The sequence below is a fragment of the Leptonychotes weddellii genome, chromosome 5 (assembly GCF_054177405.1).
Source record: "Leptonychotes weddellii isolate Sample4059 chromosome 5, ASM5417740v2, whole genome shotgun sequence".
In the NCBI taxonomy this organism is placed as follows: domain Eukaryota; kingdom Metazoa; phylum Chordata; class Mammalia; order Carnivora; family Phocidae; genus Leptonychotes; species Leptonychotes weddellii.
This window is the reverse complement of record NC_138373.1, coordinates 70,928,370-70,945,576: the sequence shown is the minus strand read 5'-3', so window position 1 is coordinate 70,945,576 and position 17,207 is coordinate 70,928,370. Positions and strand designations below refer to the sequence as shown.

The window sequence follows — 17,207 nt, the reverse complement described above, 5'->3', positions numbered from 1 at the left end:
AAGGAAGGAAAGGAAGGAAGGAAGGAAGGAAGGAAGGAAGGAAGGAAGGACGGAAGGAAGGAAGGAAGGAGGAAAAGCAAGAGAAAGGCAGAGGGAAGCGATTTATCCCCCTTGGTATTACATAAAAATTATTATATCTCTTTCAAAATTTTACTATAACCTGCTCCATATATTTGTAAGTGGTAAGTTCTGATCTTTGTCTGTAAAATAAGAGACAGGCATGGGTGAGCCCTGAAATCCAATGATTCTATATAAAGTTGAAATTTAGTAACTCCAGCTCCCTTTTTAAAAGATCATTCTGGTGGCAAAAGCCAAGCAATAAAGTTTGCCAAGTTATCAAGGGAACCAGCTGTACATTCAATGAATAAGTGAAGCATCCCACAGAATTTTCAAGCAAAAACTCAAAAATTGTCTAGTCCAACCATCTCATGTTACAGATGGAAACACTGGGCCAGAGAATAATACCAGGAGCTATCATCTGCTGAGTGCCAGGCAGGTGACTTGCTCAGGGCCACACAGCAGGTCAGTGACAGAATTAGGTGTGATGCCCACCATCTCCGCAGTCCACTTATTCAAACTTTTAGTGGATTTAAAGATTTAAAGATGAAAGAAAGAACTGGCTCTTAGGAACTCCTCACAGCCCAAGATGTCCAGAAAAGGAGCAACAGGTACAAAGGCAACAGCAGGTCAAGAGCCACCACATCCTCTCTCCTTTTACCTCTAAACAGAAAGGAAGCCATGGGAGAAAGAATCTAGTCCTGGGCCAGCTGGGGGGGAGGAGTAGACAGTGAGCATCAAGCCTTTCCTGGGGCGAGCAGAGTGAAAGGTAAGAGCCCTTAGTAACACAAAGAACACCTAGCCGAAAGAGCTGCCCAGCAGACTTAAGTCCCAGTACTGGAGGAACTGGGTCTGACTGGGAGGTACCAGCCTCTGAAGCACCGTGTGAGAATACCTTGAAAACGGTATTTAGGAGCACTGGAAAGAAGACTGAAGAGCCTGGTTACTTAGAGCTCACTGCTAGTATTTCTTTGAGGCTTGTTCAGATTGTGAATAAGATTTTTAAAATATGGTATTTAGTAAAGGCATGCTTGAATATTTTCATCAAAAGGTCTAGTTGGGGGCGCCTGGGTGGCTCAGTCGTTAAGCGTCTGCCTTTGGCTCAGGTCATGATCCCAGGGTCCTGGGATCGAGTCCCACATCCGGCTCCCTGCTCAGCGGGAAGCCTGCTTCTCCCTCTCCCACTCCCCCTGCTTGTGTTCCTGCTCTCGCTCTCTGTCAAATAAATAAATAAAATCTTTAAAAAAAAAAAAAGGTCTAGTTGGGTTAGGTATCTGACTCTTGATCTCCAGCTCAGGTCTTGATCTCGGTGTCATGAGTTCAAGCCTCGCATTGGGCTCCATGCTGGGCATGGAGCCTACTTAAAAAAAAAAAAGAAAAATGTTTAGTTTAGTTAGAAAAGTAAATAGAGACACACATTGTAATCTTTGTTAATGAGATGCGTAGAATTTGGACTGTTACACCACAGGGCAACGCCATCAGGAGGCTATCGGTCTGGAGAAGTGCATCTCAAGTGTGGACATTTGCAGCAAATAGAATAGAAACTCCAAATCCAGTTTTACAGTTATTTTTCTCAAAGACTTCTATTTCCGAAAGCTTGGATATCAGTGAGCCAGCGGCTATCTTCTTTCACAGTATTCAGAGCCTTATCAAAACACTGATTACGTATGGCTCTTCACAACTCAACAGGAGTGTGGAGAATTTTCAGAAGATTGATAAGAGGCCATGGAATGGTCCATTGGAGAAAACCTTTAAGGGCTGAGGTTCCTTGGACTGAAATTCGTCATAAGGAGTTTCAGAAAGGAGCTTCTCAAAATTTATTCCCTGGGTTATAGTTTTTGTGGGATGTAACTAGAAGTGACCCCCAAAAAGGGGGTGGAGATACTATGGTAAAAATAATTTGAACAACACAGGTTTAAGAAGTGAAATAAGTTTATTTGCTGCAGGACTTCTCAGGGCCTTTAATCTTATGTTCCCATGCATCGTGTATCTACAAGAAGCAGAAATATAGTGGCTAGGAACATTTCCATGGAAATGCCGTGTAGGACTAGGACCCTGCAGATCACATTTGAGGAACTCTGGCATAAGGAGTTATTCTAGGTAATATGGTCAGTTGAATATCCATCCCAGTTGGTACAAAATAGCAGGAAGGAAGTTTAAAGTGCAGCAGCAGATGTGTAACTGAGGTAGGAGGAAAACATCCCTACAACACAAATACCAGGGAGTCTGGGTGTTGGAATCTCTCTCCCTCTCATCCCCTGGTTATAGGGATGTTCCAGAACAGGCCTGGGATAATGAGGGACTTTTCCTAATGCAGAACAGAGTAATGGATTCTTTGTCTTTTGGAAGCCACTACTTGTTCAATATCTGTATGTCATTTTGTCTTATTCTCTACTTACTTATACGTCATTGAGTTCAGCTGACTTCCTTGCAAATGAAATATATTCCTGAAATGCTGTATCGAGTCCTATTTTCCACTGGCTGGTATTATAATTCCAAAGAATGTCAACCCCAAATGCATCATGACAGGCACATTTCTGAGCCTGTTCGGCACCCAAGGAGACCTTCTTGCTGGGTCCTTGTGCAGCTTCCTTACAGCAACTTCTCCCAGCTCAAGGCAAGCCCAAAAGTCAGGCAAGTAAATGGCTGGCTGTCCACATTCAGTTATTCGAAGTCCCAGTTAATTCCTAAGTGTGTTGGAAATTCTCACTGCTTCCCAGAATTTTGTATGGATAAGTCACTTCATTGCTTATGTTCTTTCTAAATGGATTATCAGAACAGCTGGGTATTCCTTTCTGCTGCCTGTTTTAGCAGGGAGGGAGTTTTCAGTCTAAGAGGGCATTAAGCCCCTTTCTATGAGTCACCTATGTTACAACCAAGTATTGGATAATTACATAACTGAACCACGGTCAGTGTTAGGTCAGGAAACCTAGATTTGCAAAGGGAGAGAAACTATCGTACATATATTTCCTAAAGGCCTTGATTTACATAAGTTTTTAGTGGTTCTAATTATTTCTAAAGGTTGGGCAATTTTTAGAGGCCCTGCCTATGCCTCAATGTCCAAAAAGAAAGAGGTCATGGAAAAAATAACCCATTTTTATTGAATGCTTACTGTGTGTCAGGACCTGTGATGCACCTAATTAGCATTATGTCCTTTAACCCCACTGGCCACCATGAGGGATGTTCTATCAATGGCCTGATTTTACAGAGGAGAGAACCACAGCTCAGAGAGGTTCCCAGTGTTCCCAAGGCCACACAGTTACACAGACAGGGTGGCAGCCCTGGGCACTGACTCCTGGGTTGGCTGACATCACCCTTTCCCACAGAGTTAACAGACAGACATGAGGGACTTAGGACCGTGACCTCATTTCTCCCATTCTGCCTCACCTGACACGGCTATAGGCATGGGAGATACCATGCTGCACACGTGGAAATTCATCATCTGGACAGTCAGAATGCAGCAAGAAAAAGAGAAAATTGTAATAGAGTTTGTTAGAGTTCCCACTTTTGAATATACATTTTGAAAAACATCCTCTAGTTCCTCCAGTGAATAAAAAGGCTCTTTCTCAAATCTGGTCCGTAATTCTTCAGTTTGGTCCATAATTCCTTTTCCTTCCACTGGACAAAGGAATTACAATTGTATGAAGTATGCCACAAACTAATTTAAGTTCATTTTTATACAGACCATATACTTTCTTTTAAGTTTAGCTACATCCTCTGATTTCATTTAAACGTGAATGGGCCCCTGCCTGTTAAAATCACCTGTGATAGGAAAGTGATTCTGTTACTTTTGTACACACACACATGCACACACATTAAAAACAACTTTTCAGAACTACATCTATGGGGAAAAGTGAGACAGACAGTCATTAAGATGGAAGACCCATGATGATTTCCTTTAATCGAGCCTGATTTAATTTTTCCTGTGCTCCTAGAAAGGGCAAGTATGGGAGTCAGGGGGATGAGCAGGGTTAAGGGTCATAGAATCCTTTTAAATTTGGGTTTTCAGAAGTGAAAACTGTCCCCAGTAAGAGATGACCAACATGAAATCTGCTCCTCTCTTGGGACCCTAAGGATTTGGAGCTGCCTCTAGCCCAAACTGCTGTTGAACTCTGGCCCCAGAATATTCTGATGAAATAACAGGTAAAGCAAGGAAAAGAGGAGAAACTTTCTTATCTCTCCCAATACAATAATGTTGGACACAGCTCCAACTCTACAGTCAGCTCACTTCTGGCCAGTAAGCCCATAAACAGCAGAGCCCAACTGAGAGCTGAAACCGACAGGGAATAATCTAGGAAGAGAGAGAAGAAAGGGTGTGGGGAGGACCAGGGGCTTCTCAGTGTCGCACAGATGCAGAACCCCCGGATGGTGGGCAAACGCTCCCCAAGAGAGCTATAGGATCCCACTGGCGAGCCCCGACTCATAACGCTGAGTCCCAGCCAGCACCAACAGAGCGATGTCTCACTATCTGACATCACAGAAGTAGGCGGCTGGCCTCAAGTCAGAAATACCCAAACACCGAGGTTTGCCTTTTTTGCATTTTAATAATTTTAGATGGAAATCCTGAATTGCATCACACATTTCCTTGCCCACTTAATTGGACAGAGAACATAACTTAGCATGTTCTTGATTCCTACCAGGTCTCTTCTCTCCAAGCAGCCACCCAGTTCTGTCTCAAGTTGTGACTGCCTCCTGCACGTGCTGCCAGGCCTCACTTCTCCTTTCACTCTGTTCCGAACAACCACACCTACCCCCATCCCATCCCACAGTCCACTGAGGTTCAGTGAGATCATTCAAGGAAGGCTCTGAGAGGGGCCGCATGCACCAGTGTCCACGGGGTCACCAGGTGAAGTGCGCCGGGCGTGGTACCTTTGGTAGAAATTCACACATAGGACATGTTTCCCACCTAGAACCAAAACAATGCTGTGGGCACAACAAAAATGACAGATGGCCCCAGGCTCAGTGGACACTGGGCAAAAGAGAACCCCCTGCGCTTTTGGAAGGGGGCAGCTCACTCAGCCCCTGCCGACTGATGGCGGAAAGCTGAAATGCAGATCAACAAGACCAGACCTTTCGTTTTTCAAAAGAAAACAAAAGTCAAGCTCTGCATGTGAAATCTCCCAATATTTCTTGTATCTTTTCCCAGTTTTATTGAGGTAAAATTTTCATATCCAGTATTTCTTAACACGGCATCGTATCTGACCCACGAGTCACTGATTTAGGACCTATTATCAGGAATAAGCTGCACAGTTTTGGGTTAGGTGCTCTGGGATTATTATTTGGAATTCTGCGGGGATATTAAACCATCTGCCAGAAGACTGTAGGTGCAGAAAAAAAAATTAAGCAAATAAACAAACAAACACACCTCCAGAGGAGCAGAGGGTAATTACTAGGCCTAGAGTGTGGCTAGGTGTGGGTGGGTGAGAGCTTGGGCTCTCCACGTGCAAATGTGTGTGCTGCTCCTGGGTAAATGTGACCCCCCTTCCCTGAAGCATCGAGAGCAGTCCTACAGGAGACACACTCTTTTCCCCATCATGCCAGACTTCTCTCTCTTCCCAGCAATGCCAAACTGCCTTAAAGCTGCTGGGGAGCACCTGATTTATGGTTCAGCCACCATGGCTTCTGGAAACTTTGTTCTTCCTGACACTAGTCCTATGATTTATAAAAGGAATCTGTAACCATCAGTGATTTCTCTTTCTTTCCCAGGACAGCTAAGTACAGAGAAGAATCTAGAAGCTGATTTCTGTTTCCCAGGGTGTCAGAAATCGACACTCCTGGGTAAGATTCTAACTTTCTGCATCCCTCCTATCCTTCTTAAAATACAGAAGTCTCAAATAACCTGCTTTCCTAACTTCCAATTTGTGACAGTTTCCTGCAACCCGGTCACTAAATTTAACAGAAAAACTATAGCCCTAAAAGGTTATAGAACATCTTACTTGGTAAGATTAAAAGCGCAGAGCTTGGCTGCCCAGGCTAGACAGAGCCTGAACATGAGCCTGTCTTTGCCCAGTGTGAAAATACCTTTGGTACTTAACTAGAGTAACAATTTTTTAGTCGTTCCTTACAAATCCAAGAGCTGGTTATCTGATGAAGAATTTCTCTAGCTAGACCTGCTGCCTCTGTACCTTCAAAAGTCAGGGAAGAGAGAGCTGAAATTACAAAGCACTTAATTCCACTTCCTACGGACAGCTGTGCTAATGAGTTTGGCTGGATAGGAAATGAATAAAATTGGTAAATTTAATCCTTAGGTTTCTGTTTTCCATAAAAAAAATATACTGGTGGTGAAGTTAGAAAATGTGAGTCCTAGACCCAGCTTTGCCCTGAATTACCTGTGATCATGGGCTAATCTTTCCACTTGTCTGCGTCAGCCTTCTTCATAAAGAGGAGCATTTAGGGCCCCTCCCAACCCCCTCCCCGTTCTGTCCCTGTGACCCTAGGTACTATCCCTCCCAATGCTCTGGTGCTCCTGGGAAGGGTTTTCTATCTTGGTTGAAAAAAATATCACCAGTATATCCATTCTATTTTTACAGTACATTCAGATTACATTTCTATGTATTAAATCACGTCTTAGGTGCCATTATTTAAACAGATTCTGCTGTGAATCCTTCAGGCAAAGAGCCTTCTGGATAAAATAGCTAGCTACCATGAGTCTATTTTTTATATCATATTTCATTTAAATGTTTGTTTCAGAGAACAGAACTGAAGTCGACAGGGATCCTGCCTTTCTTTTCGAGTACAGGTGGTTCCAGCCTCACTCCACGGTGGCTGTTCAATGTCACTGAGGCTCCCTTGGCCCTGCTCTGCTGAGAGTTTACTTCCTGCTAACCTCTTTAACGTGCTGCTTGTTTGAGTCTCCCAACAACTGTGTGAGGCAAGTGGCATTAGCTCCCCTATTTTGCAGATGACAAAACTGGAGAGGCTAAATGAGGTGCGGCTAATAACGTTGATTCAGATGCAAGCAAGCCAAGAAGTCAGAATGGTGTGGGGGGCAGTCCCGTTGCCCTGCCTGGGCCAGGTCTTCTGGGCAAGCTGGAGTGGCTGTGGGAATGAGCACAGGGTGAGGAGAACATTCGGGCCTGATTTGGGACCACCAGTGAGAGCTACAGTGGAAGCAAATGGGGACCCACAGAAATAGGAGGAGCTAGCTTCTTCCAACTCCAGTGCCTCCTGGCTCCTCCCCCTGAAAGGAGCAAAGGGAAGCAGAAACACGCCCTATGTGTTACAGGGTGTCACCACCTGCAAAATGCTGGGGGGGGGGTGGAATGGGTCGTGAAGATGGCCCGGGAACAGAGGGGGATGCTGAGGATGAGGACGAGGGGAGGTGGGATTTTGAAGGCCACTGGAACAGTATAAGAAAACAGAGCTGGGGTCTGACTTATGTGTTCTATCCTTAGGGTTAACTGTGGGACTCTGCATTTGTCCCAAGGGGGACGACTGGAGGAAGTATGTGAGGAAGGCTCTAGTGGAGCGCCATCCCCTGGGAATATTAAAATGTGGAGGGAGGAGAACAGTGATGGGTAGTAAGGAAGGGTCTATAGAAAGATGTACAGGTTTTCCCTGCTATCCAAAAGTTCCCTTTACACCACTTTTTTAAAAAGACTTATTTATTTTAGATGGGAAAGAGAGAGGGAAGGGGAGAGAGAAAAATCTCAAGCAGACACCCCATTGAGGGCAGGGCCCCACACAGGGCTTGATCTCACAACCCTGAGATCATGACCTGAGCTGAAATCAAGAGTCAGACACTCAACTGACTGAACCACCCAGGCACCCACCCCCACTTTTTTTTTAAATACCACTTTGCTTTTACTAAAGACCTGTGTTAGTACCTGATCTCAATAACCCAAAGAAATCCGAAGAGGATTTTTGCTTTTACAAAATGGTAATTGCTTCTTTGCTTTACTTCATCTGGCTTATGAAAGGTTTCACAGGAATGCTCTACTTTTGGATAGCTGGGGAAACCTGCATATATGTATGTGTATGTGTATGTGTGTGTGTGTGTGTAAATCTGTGTGTGTGTGTATATATATATATATGCATATATATATAGCTAAGTGAGATATATAGCTATGTTAGATTATGGCTCTGTGAGATATATAACTATATACAGAGAGGAGTGGGGAGAGAGACAGGACGTCTGCTGGTTTTCCCTCAAAGAGACAAATTGGCATGTAAATAAAAGCCCATATACACATTTAGGGACCACAAATCCATTCCCTCTTCTTGTTTAGTATTAATTGGACCCTCACTGAGTTCTGTAAATTATGTCTCCCCTGAGGACGACGGGTCACACATTAGTTGTGTGCCCTTGAACATGCCCTCTGAGCCTCAACCGTCTTATCTGCCAGAGGAAAACAATGCCTAGCCCGCCAACCTCATTTGGTTGTTGTAGGATAATAGTAATAACAGCCAATCTTTGTATAGTGCTTATATATTGTTACATATTATACCACGTACCTATTATTACATATTACATAAACACTGCACATATATTAGTTCATGTAATCCTCAAAACAGCTCCGTGAGATTGGTACTATTATTATCCCCCCCTTTGCAGAAAGGGAAACTGAGGCACAGAGCAGTTTTAGAACTTGCTCCATGTCACCTAGCAGGCAAGTGGCAAGGTGGGATTTGAATCCGGGAAACTTAGCTCCAGAGTCCTTTTCGTTGCTCTTAAACTTTTATTATATGACAATATGTTTGAAAGCATTGAAGGCATTTTAAATGCTTTTTTAAATGAATGGTGCCATCCTCATTCTTGCTAGGACCACTCCCACTGGGGAGGACCAAAGCAGGGGAAGAATTCACCGGGCAAGGACGGTGCCCTAGCCTTAGACCTATGGACCCTGGACCCCGCCAGCCAGGTGCCGAGCCTCCTGGAGGAGAGGGAAGGAATGGCCTGTCTTCCTGGCCCCTCCCAGCTGCAAGACTGTCTTCCTGTGTTCTTTTTCAAAGCAAAATGTCCCTGCTGCCAAGAGCTGGTCTATCTGTCTCCTGGAGACTGAGGTTGTCAAGCCCTGAGAGAACAGCGAGCACGTCAAAAATAGCAGCACCAGCAGACTGCGTGGCTGTGATTTCCTTTTGAAATGTTGGTTTTGCGCTCACCAAAGAGCAAGGGTCTGTCTGTGCTCCCTGCAGCCTGCAGCGGAGGCTGCTTCAGGATCCAAGATGTTTTCCAGGGGCAGGCAAAGAGTGTCTGCTGAGGCCCAAGGCAGACTTGGGGAAAAGCCTCTTCATAGTAACAGCGATGAGGTCAGAGTTATGTTTAAAAAAAAAAAAAAATTGTTATAAACCCCCACCCGGGTTAGGCCCCCAAGTAGTTTAAGTGATAGCCAAGATGAGACCAGTATTAATGATACTTACGGCCCCTTTTGCTCTGTTGTTCTGGGGATGAGGGAGTCAGCACCCAGTTTGTCCTTCAGAAGTGGTTGCAAATAGACTTTCACCCCCTCTTTAGGGTACCAAGGGAGTGAGAATGAAGAAGGGACAGGGAGGCAGGGTGAACTCCTCTCTCTAGGGGCTCAGAGCAAAGGGACATGACATGACAATCTCCAACCCCCCAGGGACCTCAAGCCTAGAACAGGAAGGTGTTTCATTGGGAGACACGGTAACATGAGAACTAAGAACCCATCTGTCTTGTATTCCCAGTGGCCTGAATCTGGCAAGTTCCCTCTCCCACTAAATCCCCAAGCTCTGGGCCTTATTCTGCCAGAAGCTAATCTGTGCCACCCGAGGCAGCCCGGTATAAAGCAGAACGGAGAGAGGAAATCCTACGGTTTAAAGAATGTCCTTCCCTAAGTGACCTTGACAAGCTAGAATCAGACCCCACCTCTCTCCCCAGGGCAAGAACACACAGTCAAAACCGATCAGAGCTGGCACGGCAGCCAGATTGTCCCGGGAGGACAATATTCTCTGGGAATCCATTTTGGCATTTGTGCGGAGATGCTGGATGACAGAAATACTGCCAAAAGCAGCAGGACTGGAAAGTGTTATGTGAGGAGAAGCACCAAGGGGAGGGACGGATGGGTCCCAGTAAGCAAAAGGCAAGTGAGAGCAGGAGAGCAATGTCTGATGAACAAACCTGGAGCCGGGTGAGCTGACTTCTGTTTGCCCAAAGCACCAAAGACTGCGGACCCCACAGTGGCTGTAAAGGGAGGAGGCTGGGAAGGAGGCCAGCAGAATAAAACCTTGACTCCTGTACAATTTCTTAAGGAATTCTGAGTTTACAGGTGCAGAGACTAGGTGGCGTTTTTTGGTTGGTTGGTGGGGATTTTGAAGCTTTTCTTCTTTGTTTTTGTTTTGCCAGCAAAGTATGAACCCCTCAGGCAAGTTCACTGCCTTAGTCCTATGTAATGAATAATGCCCAGCATACTCACCCAAGCCCAATACATGCTAATCATGCTCTGCACTTACCAAAAATGGCTTTGACCTTTCTTTTGCTTGAGCAAAGAGGAAAAATCCCACAGTGATTTGATTGTCAAAATTAAAAAAAAAAAAAAGAGGGCAGTTCTTGGCAATGTATTTGAGTAGCAAGGAGCAAGTGCATGAAAGCTCTGAAGTGTCCCCAAGTGGCAGAAGGAAAAAACTGTCATTCCATCCTAGATATTTAGACTGGTCCATCTTTAGAGATGCTAACCTTCTAGATTTATAAAACCAAACAAACAAGGTGTGAAACTCTCAGGTTATCAGCCCCATGCCACTTCTCCCCACCCCCCCACAATCCAATGACTTTTTTTGGTTAATGTATAGAGTTAAACAACTATCACATGTTTTAGAAAATGTCCATTACCCTCCACCCCACCCCACCCCATCTGCCTCACCCCCGCCCCATCCTAATGCAGGGGGGACTACCTACAGCCTACCACCTCCAGCAAGGAGAGGGCACAGCTCCCCTTAAGAACTGGGTAGAGAATTTTAATCCATCTTGTCAAGGAGTGTCCCCTGCACCTGGCACCCCTGGGATATATGCCCTTACTTTGTCCTGCCTTCAGTGTGCAAGAGAGACAGCTGGATGCTATGAGAGCCTTCAAGTGAACTAAGGGCAGCTTGAGGGCCACTTCTGAGTTAAGGCTTTTTCTAGGCTAATTCCACTCCTAATTCCATTTCCTACTAAGTTCTTGTTTTTGTGTTTAGCTTACTGTTCCTACTGTTCTTTTGTTTTGTTTGGAACCTTTCTGTAAGTTTCTTAAGGTTGGGGGACTTAGGGGTTCTCTCTCTCTCTCCCCCTCTTTTCTTTTTCCTTCTCTCTTTTATTTTTGAAGATTCAGGAAATTTCTGCAGAGACATTTTTCTAAACCCAGCGCAAACTCATCTTGCTCCATAAATTCAGAACTTGTGATCACAGGGGCGAGCTTGGCAGGAAAGGACAGGACACTGAACTGGCAGGGAATTGTGTGTGGGGGGGGTGTCCTCCAGCTGGAGAACAGCCTTCTTAGCAAACACCTGAGATCACTGCTATCCTAGAGTTCAAGGTGTGATCTCAACAGAAATGGTACAGCTGCTCCCTGCCACTAAAAAGGTGGAGAGAGGGAGAAAGAAAGAAAGACACATAGAGAAGGAGGAAGAGATTAAAACAACAGCAGGGCAAAAGCCAGAAATGTGAGAAGAAGGCAAAAAAAAAAAATGCCATGAAAATGAGAACACCTAAGAGAAGGGGAGGGGAGTGAAGAGAAAAGGAGGTGACTAGAAAGGGTGCGTGAGGCAGCAGTGAGGGAACAGAAATGGAGGAAGGAGAGTAAAGTACAGGAAGTCACAGAATATACACAGAAGGAGAGGAAGATGGTCACTGAGGACGAGGACTTCAAAGCCCCGGGTCTCCAGGATGATGTGCTCCCCTCCCCGAGTTATAATCTGGCCCAGAGCGCCGAGCCAGGAACAAAGTTCCCCAACAGGAGAACCTACCTCTGGTGCAAAGGCGGCCAGCTCTCCACCTCTCTCCTTAGGGATGATCAGGCAGGAGGACTATCCCACATCTCAGCTGAGCCTGACAGATCCAGGAAGGCATTTGGGAGCTCCTGCCGGCGAGTCAGGTGTAACGGAGGCCTGACCCTTGCCTTTGCTGGCAGCTGGGAAATCGCCACCCCAGCCGTCTCAGGCAGCACAGAATGCGTCTTCTCTCGATGCTCGGGGCACAAAATCCACACAAAGAGGCTCAGAGTCAGAGGGATCGCTTGGCAAAATCCTTCACAGAAACTAGGTCAGGTCACAGCCTCTCCGTATTTCTTCGATGTCTTGAGAAGAGCCACCTATGAGATTGCTAGGAACAGAGCTAGATAATTCCCCGGGAGGAAGAAGTGTCATTTCTCTCGGTCTCTCTGAGAGCAGGGAGGAGCCTCTCTCTGAGGAGATGGCAGTTCCATGATACTGTCATGGACTATAACTGTCAGGACTCTCGGCAAGGCCCAGCCTGGCCGCCTCTTGAGGAGCATGTCCCCTCCAAGTCTCCCTTTGTCATTTTGAAAAAGATAATATTGACACTGGTTTAACTGGCAGTTGCTTAGCATTCAAATTTCTGAAGAATCAGGGGTGAGATGAGGCAGCTTCGATGACTGGATGGGGAAACCAGGAAGAAAGGTCCAGGGAGAAAGTTTGGGGGAACTGCGTCCCCCCCCATTTTCCAAAGGTCACACATCCTACTGGTCATTACCAGCCCCTAAAGCACTATGTAGGAGGTGTTCCCATTTCAGAAGCTGGGAATATGTAGTCTCCTGTTCTCCCTTGCTGCCCAAATCAGAAGATAGAGAGAACAGTCTGGAAGGTTGCTATGGCAACCAGAGTCCCTGGAGAGCCCAGCTCTCCACAAACCCTTTACTTTCAGGCATGCTCTGACTTGAAAAGGAAATGTTTGATTAGGGATGGTGATGAGGATGATCACATACACACATATAGAGATACATGCATACATGTTCCAACATTTACCCTCACTGAAATCATCCCCATTACCTCTGTAGTGGGCCCTTCTCCTTTCCCCAAATAGCCAGAAGTAACTGAAGGCATTTGGAAAACCAGAACTTTATGGCCTCGGAGCAGATTTCTGAATCATGAACTCCTCTTATCTGTATTTCAGGTTTGGAGAAGCCAAGCTCCCAATCAAGGCTGCCTCTGGCCCTGGAAGGATCCCACTGAACCTATCTAAAGAGTATCCTCCTTGCTGAAGGGTAAGAAGAGAGACTGAGGCCCAGTTCAAGAGGCTAAACAGGGACTTAAAGAGCCAATAGCCCAGGATAGCCTACTCTTGGGCTTTGGATCTTGGGCAAAACCTGCAGAGAGGTTTTGCCTCTGGGAGATAGGAAAACAGGCTAATGAACTAAAAACTCAAGTTCCTTACTAAAATTCACACATTTGCATAGCATCATCCCCAGCTTCCCAGATGAGTTCATTGACATTCCCCACGAGGTAGGGGGGGAAGACATTAATGTTCCCATTTAATGGGTGGGGAAACTGAGGCACAGAGAGGAACTGTGGCGCCCAAGTTACCCTGTCAGGCTGTGGCAAAATCCAGATTTAGATCTGGCCCTCACAGGAGCCACAGTGTCTCTCAAGAAAACCCTCAAAAGGCCATCCTTCATAAGTTGCTCCTTGAGAAAATAATTTTTTTAAGAGACATTCTCATCAAAGAGTCTTAAAGCATAGATATAAAATTTAAAACATGTTAACAGTCCTTTCGGTTTCTGAACTGCACCCAGAAGAGCTCAGAACAGTACATCACAGTTTTTCAAGGCAACAAACAAACGACAATGTTACCAGGAGAGAGATGAGGGGAAGTGGGCAGGTGGGATGAAGGCAGCAGTTTCACGCTAGAAGAGGATGGCTTATCCGGTGGTAACACCGCCACATTACCTTACCAGTTAGAGCAGGTCAGCTGCAGCTCCAAGGGGCAGAGCAGGGGAATGTTTGCTTGACTCAGCAAAAAAACCTCTAACAGTGAGGCTGTCAACAAAGGAATGATGTTTCTTCCTTACTCTAAACCTACTTCATTGCCCCTAAAATGGGAAGAACCCCACGTTAGCATCCAATGGATGCTTTTACCTGTCTGCAGGTTGAAGCTAGAGTTTGCTTTGGAAAACCTTCAACTGCAATCCTAAGTCAAATTCCCAGGAAGAAGGGTGGGGGGGCCTGAGAGGGTTGGGGGAAATTGTGGGAGAGAAATTTCCCATCTGCAACAGGGTTCCTCTTTGCACGCCTCCCAGATGACAATGTCTGCTTTAAGTGATACCTCTCCTTAGATGATGCGGTCAGGCTAGTTGCTTGACTCTATTCAGCCATTTCTCCTGGCTCTGTGGTTCCCTCTTTCCAGTTCCTCTGCACAGGAAGGCACTTGCACAAAAGGAGTATTTGGCTCTGAGAAGGAACCTTCCTGGAAGCTAGACAGTCAGGGAGGGAAGAATTGAATGTAGACCAAAGGCTGATATCCACTGTGCCAGGACACACCTGGAGGAATCCTTTGGCCCCTTTGGTCTGGGACTGACTCTAATGTCCTCCAAATGGCTAAGTTTAATTGCAGTTTCTCTAATTCCTTCCAAGATTCGAGATGAATAACAAATTTGGAGGCTGTGCAGCTAAAGGCTTTACCAAGGGTCTTCTGCAGGATGACCAGCAGATGTTACAGGGCAGGGAATAAAACAGAAAGATGAACGCTGTTTCTGTCTTCCAGCTTCTGCTAGTTACCACGTAGCCAAAAGCTGACAGGTGTATGCCCCAAAGCAAAGGACGCCAAGGAGAGAAATAGGACCCAGGTATGCCTGGTTTCCATCCTGTTGACATCTCTGTTCCTAGAGATATTACAAGCCCCAGACATGAAAATTTAGTCATGAGGGAAGGTCAGATGGAAATCTCATCCACGTGACAGAAGATGGGCATGAATGGGTGGCACCGTTAGAATTTCAAGAATGTCATTTAGATGGATAAACCTTGAATGCTGGAGAGATCAAGCAACAAGGTTGACAGTCCAGGTATCTGGACCCAGTGCAGGGGAGGGAATCAGGAATTCGTCTGGAGCTTGGGTGAAGGGAGTGGAGAATGAGAAGGAAGCCTGAGGCTGTTTGCTCAGGGTCGTCCTTTTCATTCACGCCCTGCCTGCATCTGTCAAACCTCAGTGAGCATCCTTTTCTCTGCATATGCCCGATGTGGAGGAGGAAGGTAGCTGGGTCTCCGTTCCCTAGCGGTCTCGGAGAATTCAGGCTTGCCAAGTCCACTGTCGGCTGCCTTCAGGTCTGGTGCAGGCTGCCCACAAGTGACATGGGTATACTGGCCTTGCTCCTCCTGCTCCGTCTCCCGGTGGTAGAAGTAGTTGAAGTTGGAGACAATGACGGGCACAGGCAGGGCGATGGTGAGGACCCCAGCGATGGCACACAGCGAGCCCACGATCTTGCCCCCCACAGTCATGGGGTACATGTCTCCATAACCTACCGTGGTCATTGTAACCACTGCCCACCAGAAGGCATCTGGGATGCTGGGAAAGAGTGAATCATCATCGTCGGCCTCTGCGAAGTAGACGGCACTGGAAAAGAGGATGACCCCGATGAAGAGGAAGAAGATGAGCAGGCCCAGCTCCCGCATGGAGGCCTGCAAGGTCTTGCCCAGGATCTGGAGCCCCTTGGAGTGGCGGGAGAGCTTGAAGATGCGGAACACCCGGACCAGGCGGATCACTCTGAGGATGGCCAGGGACATGGCCTGCTGCCCGTTCTGGCCACCGCCTCCACTGGCCGACTGCTGCTCCTGCTGCTGTACCAGCTCAGTGCCCAGGGTGATGAAGTAGGGGAAGATGGCCACCAAGTCAATGATGTTCATGATGTTGCGGAAGAAAGCTGGCTTGCTGGGGCAGGCAGAAAAGCGAACCAGGAGCTCAAAAGTGAACCAAACTATGCATAGGGTCTCCACCAGAAAGAATGGGTCAGTAAAGAAAGAGCCCCCAAGAGTACTTAGTGAGGATGAGCCACCTGCCACCATGCTCCCCGGGGGGAGGCCAGGATGAAAGGTATAGGAATCCTCTTCATCTTCGTCTTCCTCTTGACTACCCCTGGAAATTGGGGAGTCTCTGCTCACACCATTGCTTCCACCTCGACCATCTGCACGGAACTGGGGCAAGGTCTCCAAGCAAAAGATGACGATGGAGATGAGAATGACCAACACGGAGACGATGGCGATGCCCCTGGCGGGGCCTGAGCTCTCAGGATACTCGAAGAGAAGCCAGACCTGGCGCTGGAAGGGCTGGGAGGGCAGTGGCTTCTCGTCCTCGCCACCTTCGGGCAGGCAGCCCTCGTCCTCCCGGAAAGCCGCCAGGGCCTCGTCCCCCAGCTGGTAGAAGCGGATCTCCTCCAGGAAGATGTCCAGGGGCACGTTGACCGGCCTCCGCAGGCGGCCCCCGGACTGGTAGTAGTAGAGGATGGCGTCGAAGCTGGGCCGGTTGCGGTCGAAGAAGTACTCGTTCCTCAGAGGGTCGAAGAAGCGGACTCTGCGACCGGGGTCTCCCAGCAGCGTGTCGGGAAACAGCGACAGGGTGCGCAGTTGCGTCTCGAAGCGCAGCCCAGAGATATTGATCACCAGGCGCTCGCTACTACAGCAGCCCCCGCCCCCGCCGGCCTCCGGGAAATCTCCCGCATCCTGTTGCTCCCCCTCCGGCCCACGGACCTCCCCCGGCGCCGCCAGCGTCAGGGATTTCTCCGACCTCATGTCCCCTCCGCGGTGCGCTCCCCGCCACTAGGACGGCGCCCACGACACAACCTCTGGAGCGCGGCACCTCTTCCCCGCTCTCAGCGGCGCCCTCCGTGTAGGGTGGGGCTCGCGCTCCTCCGAGCTCGCGGTCTGGCCTGGCCGCTGGGTCTGTGAGCCCCGAAGCCCCGGTCTCTGCAAGGCTAGGTCTGGAGAGGGGACCCGCACGCAGAGGATTGAGCTCCGCGCCTCCAGATATCCGCGCTTGGGTGCCACAGCTTACTGGGATACCTGGAACCGCAAACTGGCGCGTGTGAAACGGGCTGCCCGAAAAGACGCGTGGCTTCGCCCCCTGCCGTGCCTGAGACTGGGCTCCAGGACGCGGGGGTCCGCCCTCCGGACGGGTTAGCTCTTCCCGGCTCCCACTGCGTTTCTCCAGCCGCTCAAGCCCCCCGGCAGCCGCTGGGAGCGAAGCGCCAGATGCGCCTCCCTCCGGCTCGGCG

The 17,207-nt window shown here is 47.8% G+C and overlaps 1 protein-coding gene across 4 annotated transcripts in view; it reads right to left on the bottom strand.

Annotated features, from left to right (window-relative positions):
• Positions 1-16,917, bottom strand: part of KCNA6 (potassium voltage-gated channel subfamily A member 6) — a 56,915-nt gene extending 39,998 nt beyond the window's left edge. For 3 of the 4 annotated variants that reach the window (XM_081821079.1, XM_081821078.1, XM_031034834.2), the window contains exon 1: positions 11,956-16,917. In XM_081821079.1, coding sequence (XP_081677205.1) covers positions 15,139-16,725 — 1,587 coding nt within the window. In that variant the 5' untranslated portion in view covers positions 16,726-16,917 and the 3' untranslated portion in view covers positions 11,956-15,138. Of the gene's footprint in view, positions 1-1,997; positions 2,048-11,955 lie in introns of those variants that run through there. The other variant, XM_031034835.2, reaches the window with a different exon arrangement.
• Positions 16,918-17,207: the final 290 nt, after the last annotated feature.